Genomic DNA, 12,305 nt, shown 5'->3' on the forward strand with positions numbered 1-12,305 from the left:
AGGAACAGTGCGTGAATAACATTTGTGGAACAAATATGAATATTCAATAACTCTCCTAACCAGGTTTGAGGCAAGAGGACAAAATTCACACATTTATATGTAAATGCTTACAACATGTTTTTTTTTTTAATATTATCATGTCACTGCAGATTGCAATTCAAAATGTAAATTAAACGTTTGGCTTAGGTTTGCAGGCATTACATGTTTCCTCATTGCATTTTAAAATGTTATCCCTAGACACTGGGAGTGATCTCTTGAACTCTGATCCTTGCTGAAGACATTAAGAAATGTCATGTTCTTCAGTTTCAAGCAAGGTTATATTAAGTTCATGTACAAGGAAACAGCAATAAATCTCTTAATAACCATAAGGAAAAAATGGATTTTATTGTCATTGTGATACTCAGTCTGTGGACATGCATTTCAGTTGTTTTCCTAATGTCTCACTATGGAACTTTGGGTGGCAATCATTTAACTGTTGGCAGTCATATGGCATTACATAGTTAAGTGTTATACAGCAACTCAAAAAACAGCAGTATGATATTATATATTTAAGGATGTTGCATCACTAATGACTGAAATTAACTTATTCTTTTTTTTTTTTTTTTTTTAAGATTGGTGATATTCAAATACTTTCAATAAATTGAATAATGACCATGCATTTGCCCTGTCCGGGGATTTGTTTCTGCCTTGCGCCCTGTGCTAGCTGGGATTGGCTCCAGCTGACCCCCGTGACCCTGTGTTAGGATATAGTGGGTTGGATGATGACTGACTGACTGACAATGCATTTTCATCAATAAGAATGATTAGGATATCAAAAGGCAGTATGGTAGACCAGTAATTATTTTATGGAATCAGAGTGCTGGATTCCAATTCCACACCCAGGTCACTGTCTACCTGGGTCTTTTACTGAATACTTAATTTATCTTTTCACATGGTACATTATTTAGTACGGCACAGTGGCGCAGTGGGTAGTGCTGCTGCCTCGCAGTTGGGAGACCTGGGGACCTGGGTTCGCTTCCCAGGTCCTCCCTGCGTGGAGTTTGCATGTTCTCCCCGTGTCTGCGTGGGTTTTCTCCGGGCGCTCCGGTTTCCTCCCACAGTCCAAAGACATGCGGGTTAGGTGGATTGGCGATTCTAAATTGGCCCTAGTGTGTGCTTGGTGTGTGGGTGTGTTTATGTGTGTCCTGCGGTGGGTTGGCACCCTGCCCGGGATTGGTTCCTGCCTTGTGCCCTGTGTTGGCTGGGATTGGCTCCAGCAGACCTCCGTGACCCTGTGTTCGCGTTCAGCGGGTTGGAAAATGGATGGATGGATGGACATTATTTAGTAAGGTTGAGCATCAAAGTGCTAAACTGTAGCCTTCACTTTTTTTTTTTTTTTAATCTTGCATGCCTTATAAAGAACCTGTCAAGAGGATTGTGAGATTCTTGTGCTATGCTAGTTTAGCAGGAGTAAACTGTAGCTGAGGGAAAATGCATCATACACAAAGTATGAATGGGTAGAGTGCAGGTATATTTGTAGCACTGTGCCATTGTGGTCCTTGCAGACTATGAGTGTCCATATTTTCTCTGTCTTTATATTGCTCTTTCAGGTAGCTCACTGTCCTTAAAATGATCACTCACTGTGGCGGCACAAATTGGAATTCTTTTGCGACTTTGTCAGGTTTGTCTCTTTTAAAGGCTCCCCTGAAGCCTCTAATTTTTTATGATGGAACGTCATCTTGCATTGTGAGTGACTGATCTCCAGGCTAATGCAAGTTGTCTTTTTTTCATTATCCTGGGTAGGGTCATGAGGCAGCCGAAGACTATCTTTGTGGCGTTATGACTTACATAAGTTATGCACTGAGATTTGGGTGCCAGACAAAACTGGAAAGTAGTGTGTTAGTACTTTACTTGTTTGGTGTTGCGGGCAGTGCTTGTAGTGGGCTGGTATAAGTGGCACTTAAAGCTTCAAGGGGTCCCCCAATCCTCAAATGAATGCTAATGTATCACGGTGCTCGTAGATTCAAGAGGACCCCCCCACCTTCAGTGTTGGATTCTAATATACACGTGCTCCAATCTCCAAGGGAGACCCCTTGCCCTTTCATTTAGAAGTAATAATGAATTAGGAAGAGGAACAAGAAGCTGACTAAACAGATTACTGCCAGTAATTTGTTTCCACTTCAAGCACTGTTTACAGGCAAATAGGAATGTAATTGTACTTGTAAGCAGTGCCTTTTTTCTTTTAAAAAGTCTGTGCCATTGTCCTCCTGCATGCACATGGTAGAAAGAGAAAAACTGAGGATGCCGTGTTTGAGTGAGTAATTCCAATTGAATATCTGTATATTTGCATTGCCAATAGATCATTTTATTTCTTACTTATATGTATTCAGAGGAGTACAGTGTTGGTGTTCACAACTATTTGGAAAAGTTCTTTAATGAAACAAAGTCTAACATAATATACAATGAGAACTCTTCACATATCCTTTCTTTTTTTAAGAATAACAGAGTACATTGATATTTCACAAAACACACAATAGCACATCCTTTTTTACATATAAGACTTTCGTACTGATTAAATAAGACAATAAAAACATCAAACAGAGCTAAAAAGTGAGGTCCAGAATTTGCCTAGGGGTCACCTTCTCAGTTCAAACCACCTCAATTGGCTCCTCTCAATCTGGAGGGGCAGAAATTCTACTCTGAAACACTCTCATACTGCTCTTCATTCTAAGGATGAGTCCAGCAACTTGTACTGAAAATATTTTTTTTAACTCCCAACAATATGAACATTCATCACTATACAGAAAAAACAGAACATATTGTTCATCACAAACAAATGTGGATTCTCCTTACCTGAATAGCTATAGCTCTGGCAACAACGGCTCTAAGGTACTGCATTGGATCTTCTGGCCCTTCCCACTTGTTCTGCCAGTTCATTGGACACTGAATTGGATCAGAGAGAAGAACCAAGTTACTAAAATCAATTTAAATATTTAGTGACTGTTAATTTAATACTCACACATTGAGGTTTGGTGTTCTAGTGTCAAGCAGAAAAATAAAAGAGTAAGCACAGGATAATACTGTAATATCTAACAAAGTGGTAAGACAGAAGTCTTTATTTAAAAAAACAATTCCAAAAACTGCTCAGCATTTTTATAAGGATCACTTGAATGATGGTGAAACAGAAGGAATAATGAACTAACCAGTCAAAAATGTCACAAGGAATTAGACAAAAGCGACACAAGAAAATATATTTCAGTTCACCTTGCAATTTGTAGTCCATAAGGAATGTTCAATCAGCTTGAGAGACTGAAACCAAACTGACCATGAAGTATTGGTGAAAATCACCTTCAACAAAATGACTAAAGGTATTAGCCATTTACTCAGATTTTCATAACTCAGAATATTTAAAGCTGTTACATTGGTAAAAGTGGTTTCCACTGCTATTAGCATGAAGAAACTATTTTTATTTAACATATTCACTGAAGTAATACTAATTTAGCAAGTAAAGTATTTCATTTTTAAAAACTGACCATAAACTGAATGTATATGGGGAGATGAAAAATGTTTTAAGCCAAAACTGGAAAGGTATTATAGGGTGATGATTTTATTTGTGGCCAAAAATTTGTTTCTGTGAGTTGAAATATGTGAAGTACAAGTTTCTTGCATTTGTGGTTTAGAGTGTATGTTTCTCATTCCATATCTAAGTTAATATGAAAGCCAAAAAATGCTAAAATCATGAATTGTTCTATTATATCTAGAACTGGACAACAATATGCCATGAGAAATTCACTCATTCATACCTACAGCAGCGGACATGTACTAAGACCAGTCTCCTTCATATGCTACAGTCAAGAGGTGGGCCGCAAAATATGATTCAGGGTATGGCCAGCCTTCATCATCAATAAATGAACAAAATGATTCCACTGTGGAGTGGATGATAATGGAGAATATGAAGAGTGACAGTGCTGGGGATAGAACAAACTACAAGGATTACTATAGTTACTGTATGGATCAGCTGAACCCATTCCCCATGAGCAATTAAATATGATGAGTGTCATCTCCTGAAATGAAGCACAATCACCTGTAATGTTCCAAGAATAATCTTGAGTTAATGAATTCAGACTTAGAGAAAGCACTAAGAATATTTTTTTTATATCTGGTGAAGAAATGTGGATACATTTACTAGGACCAAGTGAACAAACAACAACTGAAAGAATGGAAGCATGGTGAATCTACAACCCCAAATAAATTCAAAGTTCAGGTCAGTGCTGACAAGAATGAACACAATTGTTTATAATGCTGAATTTGTAATGCATTCTGCCAAAACATCCATATGCCCATGCAATCAGGGAAAGTGGCAAAGAAAGCTGATGACCATTTTCTTTCTGTTTCACATCATTTCCTTCCTCACTTTCCATATTCTTTAGACCTGGCCCCATATGACTAGTACCGCTTTGCCAATCCAAAGGGCTACCTTCATGGCATGTACTGTGTGCCAATGATGAAGATATCAACTCAAAGATAGAAATGTGGTTGCAAAGCAACACTATTTGAGTGGTACAAAAAACTTTGTAAATGTTATAATAAATATATTAATATTAATGGGAATTTTACTGAAAAGGGCGGCACGGTGGCGCAGTGGGTAGCGCTGCTGCCTCGCAGTTGGAAGACCTGGGGACCCGGGTTCACTTCCCGGGTCCTCCCTGCGTGGAGTTTGCATGTTCTCCCCGTGTCTGCGTGGGTTTCCTCCGGGCGCTCCGGTTTCCTCCCACATCCCAAAGACATGCAGGTTAGGTGGATTGGCGATTCTAAATTGGCCCTAGTGTGTGCTTGGTGTGTGTGTGTGTTTGTGTGAGTCCTGTGGTGGGTTGGCACCCTGCCCAGGATTGGTTCCTGCCTAGTGCCCTGTGTTAGCTGGGATTGGCTCCAGCAGACCCCCGTGACCCTGTGTTCGGATTCAGCGGGTTGGAAAATGGATGGATGGATTTTACTGAAAAATACATTTTGCGGAGTTTTACTAAGTGTTTCTCTTAATTCTGTAAATCAGGCCAAGTACCATTTTTCTGAGCTGATCTGTACCTGAAATCCACTTACTGATTCACTTGCATGGCTTTAAGTGCTGCATATGTAGGCATAAGATACTCTTTGCTATCTGATATTCTTAGGCCAGGTTTATACTTCACATGATGCAATGCGTGCTCCAGCGGACATTACTGCTATGCAAATGTTGTACTGTTCATATCTGTGCATGTACTTTACGCAAATCTGGAAGATTCCTGCAAGATATCATCATGGTGAGAACAGATTCGGCTTCGCTGTGTTGTGAATTCCCTGAAACACCCATTAAATTCCAAGGACACCTTGCCTCAATATCTCTGAAAAGGATGTTTAATGATTAAATCAATCAATCCAGGGATGTGCCCACTCCTGCAAGCATTGGGCGCGAGACAGAAACAATCCCTGGACAGGGCATCAGCTCACCGCAAGGTGAACACAAGAACACACATACACTAGTGTCATTTTAGCGTCACCAGATCCCCAAACCTTCATGTTTTTGTGAGGAAACTGGAGCACACTGTGGAAACCCACCAGGGAATCATGCAAAATTCAGGCTGGGAACACCAGGGACGTGACTAGCTGTGAGTGAGACCGTGTCGCCACAACATGTGTAATTATTATCAGTTTTCATTATTTAAATTAAGTTAATGACTTATCTGTAAAATGTAACATACATACTGTGATGGACAGCTGGCGGTTCAGTCCGGCCGGGACGTCCCTGAAAGGAAAGAATGGAGGAAGGCAGCCTTTTCAGGGCACTGCATCCCCCGGGACGCTAGGTGGCAGCTCCCCTGGATGGCAACGGTTCCCCGGATTACCTCAAAGCATCCTGGGACATGGAGTCTGTTTCCTCAGCCCTATTGGGTGCCGTGGGTGCCGCCAGGGGGAGCTTACAAAGTACCTGGGGACTACTACTGTTACGACAACCCGGAAGTACTTTGGAGTCACGAGGATGGAAGCCCACAGTACTTCCGGGCTATTTGAGAAGGATGATGTGGCGTTGAACCCGGGAGAAACACTTTCGGGTTATGGACTATTTAAAGGACTGGTGAAGACCCAGCAAGAAGAGGCGGAGTTAGGAGGTTGAGTGACTAAGCTGCTGTGAGTGGAGGATTTGTATTTATAGTTGTGATTATTATTATTGGAGAATTGTGGAGTGTGTAGTGCTTTGTGCACTTATTGAAGAAATTATTAAAGATTCTTCTTGGTGCTTTTTAGAAGTGTGTCTTGTCCGTCTGTCTGGTGGGTTTCACAGGGCAACAGCGCCTCTAGCGTCCACAATACTTTAATGCATTTCATCATGAAAGTGATATCAAGTATAAATCAAAGGATTCCAAATGTGTAGAGAGCTGGAATATCATAAAGTTAATCAGTTCTGTGTGGCGATTGATGCTGTCTGGTCAGGAGGAAGCCCCAGAAGCATGTAGCGATTAACAACTGGGTCGGTTTTAAGATGACGTTTACGATGGTCTACTTTAACACTAGAATCCCTGAAGCCTATGAAAAAACTCGTAATCCTGGCCCACCTTAAATCACTTTGCACCTCTACAATCAGCGTCTTTTGTTTTGTAAATGTGTCGATCAGCACAAGCAGCACCCAGACTGCCGTCCCATTTCCCCCACACCCCTACCGCTGGAGTTCATCTCAAGCAAAAAGCTCTGCCAACTCAAGCCTTGTTTATCTCGGTGTGATGTGCCTGGAGTTGTATAGGGTAAATAATATATTGTTATTTGCAACACATGCATTTCATGTGTGTTCAGTGTCTACAACGATCTATGTAAGTGTAGGATGACAGGAAATGCGAGAAATGCAAAACATGTTGAACGCATACCTAAAACACAAACATTTTTCATGTTTTAGTCCTAACGACAAAATTTTGACATTAAGTGTATAAAATGTGTGAAGACTGAAGTCCAAATATCAAATAAACACTTTCACAAAAGGTACACGTATAACAAATCAAGTGTGCTTTTATTCAAGAATATAGCCGAAGAAAAAGAAATCGAGTTAGGGTGGTTCATTGATATGACCGATTTTTCTGTACAGTGGTAAGAACGGCGGGTTCGATCCTGGCCACCTCCCAGAATTAACGTTTTGAGTAGTCAACTGCCCTTACTTTTATACAATAAAAACATACATTTGATTTGAGTCTGCAACAGCCAGTGTAAATTTATGGTGCTTGCAAAGGTTAGCATTTTTTTTTCTTATTCAGTTTTATTCTCTCGCGTTCACGCTCCCCCCGATCTGACACTGCTGTTTTCAAACAAACATGTGCTATAACAGACATGGACTCAGATGAGGATGAACAAGGCATGCCGAGCTCACCAAGGTATCGTGCAAAGTTCTGTTTGTGATTATGTTTTGTTATGGTATTTATATTAAAAAATATATATGTTACTTATATAAAAGCCACATCGAATGTTGTTTACCTGTTTACCTTGATTTATTTACTTATCTTCCTACAGCATAAAGTCACAAGTAGATTGCAGAGTTTCCTGTGTTTGATGAACACAGGCAAACTCAAACTCTTGTGGAACCACTGTATGCTATAAACTGTTGTCTTATTTTAATTTCTTATTTTGTCTTTTATTTTTCTTCTCTTCATTATGTAAAGCACTTTGAGCTACTTTTTGTATGAAAATGTGCTATATAAATAAATGTTGTTGTTGTTCTACAATTTCTGTTTATATAGTTTGACTATACTAACATTGTAGTGTTTTTCTCTTTGCAGAGATACTTTATAATTAAAGGCTGCTGATGAGTTAAGCCAAAGACTTTTTTTTTTTTTTTTTTAATAATTATTTTGAGGATGGGTTATGTAAGGGTATACTGGAATCAGGATGTAATGCTAAACTTTATAAAAATTCAAATCTAAATTACAACAATAACAATTTTTAAATATGCATAACGGAGTACTTTTTCCAAATTTTATTAATACTGTAAGCATTTTTGCAGATTAATTTACAACATTTGTTCTCATGCAGACTATTATCCTAGCTAGTGAAAAAGTCTGTTGAGTGTAATGCCAGGTGAAAAGCCATATCTAGAACAATTAATATAGCCCAGTTTGATCCAACACTGTTGTTATGTTTTAATTGTTTCTGATTATTACAAATACAAGTGCAAAATGTGACATAAAACAAGCATATTTTAGTCTCACACATTACTCTATAAATTATTTAAAAATAATAAACCATTAAGAAAATATGTTCATGTAAGTATTTTTAATTTAAAGTTTGGTCACATTTTTCATTTGGTATTATAATTACATGTTTATAATCACATTTCGGTGTCCTGTTGTATACAGCCGCTGTTCTCTCCTTAGCCCCCTTACCCATCCAAGCTACTGCCAATACCCTTTTACATCAATAAATCCATTGTCTAAAGTTAGTTGGCAGAGGTATGGGATAGCTGAGTCAGAGAATTAACAAGGGAAGTTGAATTCTATTTTTTTCCTGGCTAGGATTGGCAATAAGCACTGAGTGTTAAGACAAATGATTTATTAACTATTTATATTTCCTCTTGTTATGTTTAAACCTGGTGATAGGCCTGTATTGATTAGCTGAGTTGTGATATAAAACAGAGATAAAACTGATGCCTATGAAGTTGTTTGTAGCTCTACAGTTTGTCACTCAGGTATGCCTCACTGCAGCATGGAATGTTCAGAGCGCCACTTGTGACAGACAGCCACTCCAGCACTCTATACTGAGTGTCCTCCAAATCCAGTTCTGTGATGTGTGTTTGGCTTTAGCAAGAACAGATTCAGAACAAGCAAACTAGTGACTGTGATTTGTGTGAGACTGCTGGTGGAGGAGGAAGGCAGTCAATAAATGATTGCATTATTTCCCTTTTTGTGTAGTTGCATAATTTGTTATCACTGGATTTTTAATTGTTTTGTTATTGAATGCAAAGTGCATGTTGTGTTTTACCCAAATGTAGGCTTTTCATGTAAAGCAGGCTAATCCTGATGCAAATTATTGTTGTGTAAATTACATAATATGTGCCATCTATTCAGCTACTATAATAAAGTAATTAGAATGTTCTTGATGACCCATAAATACAAATAAACATTGCCATTTGGTTGAATAATGCATTTTATTAGATACTGTATGTCTATAGTTTGGTTCTGGAATAACAAACAGATATTATCATTCTAATATGTTGTACCAGTAATATCTTTGCTGGGAAATAAAAAGAAAGATGCTAGAAAGATAAATACTCTGCAGAACATCTCTCACAAATGAGCACATTAAGCAGTGTTTAAAGTGTTTGGTACCTGTTCTTTGCAGCTCTTCTAAATAATTCAGCTTCTACTTTGTAATATGGATGAAGAATGTTTCTGTTACAGGTAATGTATAAATGCACATCTGTGCCCTAAAATCACAATACTCCTCAGTGTCCTTTACAGTACTACAGACGTCCATGTTTACACTTGAGAAACAGGAGGACATTGCTTATTATGAGTTCTGTGACTTTTCAGTTATTTCATTTTTATTTTTAAATGTAATTTTAAAAACAGAAAAATAATTGATCTTGTTTTTAATCTAGACAGAGAAACAGATTATGAACAGAAGCTTGGCTTATTTTCATTTTTTACCAGACGTTTCAGGATCAAACTGCAGTCTTTGCAACTGTCTGCTAACTCAAGTGTGTCTACGTGAAATACAAATTTTATTCCCAAATAATCTACACAGCAATGGACAATAACACTTTATATCTAGCTACCTAAAAACTTTTTGAATCAGTCTAGTATCAGTTTGTTTGAAGTACTTTTAATATACAAACCCTGAGAACAAAATAATACAATTTTATCCAAATAAAGCCACAGTGACAGTGACAACATTCATTTGAAACAAATGAAGCCTTGAATCAAAAGAGCAGTTTTCTAATGAGTAGGGGTCAGTACAGTTGAATTCTCAACAGTTAAATAAAACAGACCGAAAACCAGTGGATTATCACTAAAGTACTCTTTAGTGCTCTTTTTCCTGACCAAACCATTCATTTGAGCTCATAATGCTCGATGTGGTGTTGTGCATGCATGGTCATTTCTCCAGGTTAACAGCGTCTATGAAAAGCAACGTTAAAAAAATATTACAAAGAAAAGGAGAATTCCGAAAATTAAATAAAAAATTAAAGGCCTTTTATCGTCACCTGCAATTCATCACAGGTGAGGTTGATTTGAAGACAAAAGATGCAAGCTTTGCAAAAAGACAGGAACTTTAGAGCATGTCCTTTAATTATGCAACCCAGCCCTGGTCCAGGGGTGTGTCGCAGTTTGAGGCCCTTGTCGTCCTCTTGAACCCTCTGACTCGACTCCAGACACCAGGTAAAAGTCCAAATATTACTTTTATTTGAACCATACAGTGCACAAAGCACCCTCCGCTCCACAATACTCATAAACTAATCAATAAACAATACAATAATCAATAATCAATCCTCCACACTCCCAGACACTTCGCCACCCTTCCTCCCAGCTCAGCTCAGCATACTGGTTTCCCAGAGTCCTTTATATAGTCCCTGACCCGGAAGTGTTTCTCCTTTCTGTCCATGTGATCATGAACACTTCCGGGTCGGATAAAAAGCTCCTTTCCTCAACCCAGAAGCACGTCGTTTCCTCTTGTCATGTGATCATGAAGCACCTCCGGGTTATAGGGCAAGTAAGAGTCCGGCAGCCTCCCCACAGCGACTCCTGGTGGTCCCCATGGTATCCAGCAGGGCTGTGCATATAAACTACAAAGTCCATGAAGCCCTGCTGGAATTCGGGGAACGTCCACGCTGTTGGGAGAGCTCCACCTGGCAGCCTGGGGGTGATGGCAGGAATATTTAGCCGGCCACACACCACAGGTGATACAGATGGATGCACACTCATATTCTCAGGGTGCTGCCCTAGTGTCTGGACAGACAGCATGCAACATCCATCATGTGCTTAAACTAGACTTGATGTTATTTTTGAAGAATTAAGTGGATAGGAGCATTGAGCTTTATTAAGCTGAATGGCTTGTTCTTGTCTAGATTGTTCTAATGTTCTAAAGTCAGGAATGATCCCTAGACAAGGTTCCAATCCATTGCATGCCAAACACATTCACACAAAGTAGGGCAATTCCAGTCTACCTAATCTGCACATCTTTGGAATACGAGAGGAAAGTAGAGAACCCAGAGAAAACTCACACACACGTAAAACATGCAAACTTTATACGGGGAGTACCTGGGACAAAAATCCTGCCATCTTTACTACGTGACCGCAGCGCTTCAAATGTATCACTGTGCTACCCAGAACAATATACATATGTATATGTGCTGCTAGAAGCTGTGAATTAATGGAAGTTTACTTTGCAAGTTTGGTTTTTGTTTGAAGTTTAGGAGGGGAAATCTAAATTAATCTTAGAAACCAAAAGTGTCAAGTAGCAATACATTTTTCTTATTCATTTTCTGTTGGTCCTCTTTTTGCTAGTATAAAATATGTCTGCTGAGAGTTAGTGAAGTCAACTATCCTGCTTGCGAAACTCGCTGTTCTTTACCAAAGCTGGAATCAATGCGATACCTAAGGCCAACTCCATTATATGCCATCTTCATCTGCTAATGTACAAAATTAGATTATCCTTTGAAGTAAGAGGATTGCTCCACCCTTTTGTTGTGTGCTATATAGCCTTGGCAATGTCAAAGGTTTTGCTGTGGCAGAGATTTAGAGGGGAGCTAGTGCTGATACTGAGTTATATATGAAGGAATAGACATTTAAACATTGGTTTCTTGGGTAAACACAAGACAACCTTTTGGCTGGTAACCGGCGGATGGTTTTATTCATCAAGGTGGGCAAAGATTAATTTATGGTTATATTTCTCATTTATTATGGTTATAAACTGTACAAAACTAAATTGTCTCCAAGCCAGGTTACAGTAACATTAGTTTCATTCTGTGATTCATACTGCATTATCAAGACAGATATCCAAATGTCTGTAGATCAAAGAGGCCACTGCAGCAGTGCCTCAGAAAATTCATCCTTTGGCTATAGTTTAGTGTCACTAACGTATTAAGTGTCATGTTCTATGAAAACACTGTGGAAATTAAAAATGTTTTTTGGAGGCCCTCTATGACATTCTGGATATCATCACTTTGGGGTGCTTGGTGTAGTCTGAACTTACAGCATGCTGGCAAAGTGAGTAGACAATTAATAATGACACTAAAATGATTGGACAGAGTCTGTTGACTCTGATGAAGATGGGCCATAAGCGTGTATTTTTCTGAGAGATTTATAGGGAGATGTTGA

General features: G+C 38.9%; 1 protein-coding gene across 3 annotated transcripts in view; it reads right to left on the reverse strand.

The window, feature by feature from the left end:
* LOC114651221 (cytoplasmic dynein 2 heavy chain 1) overlaps positions 1 to 12,305 on the reverse strand; it is a 462,099-nt gene that overhangs the window by 63,786 nt on the left and 386,008 nt on the right. For all 3 annotated transcript variants that reach the window (XM_051926883.1, XM_051926882.1, XM_051926881.1), the window contains one exon: positions 2,833 to 2,922. In XM_051926883.1, coding sequence (XP_051782843.1) covers positions 2,833 to 2,922 — 90 coding nt within the window. The remainder of the gene's footprint in view (positions 1 to 2,832; positions 2,923 to 12,305) is intronic.

The sequence above is a fragment of the Erpetoichthys calabaricus genome, chromosome 4 (genome assembly GCF_900747795.2).
Source record: "Erpetoichthys calabaricus chromosome 4, fErpCal1.3, whole genome shotgun sequence".
NCBI classification, from domain to species: domain Eukaryota; kingdom Metazoa; phylum Chordata; class Cladistia; order Polypteriformes; family Polypteridae; genus Erpetoichthys; species Erpetoichthys calabaricus.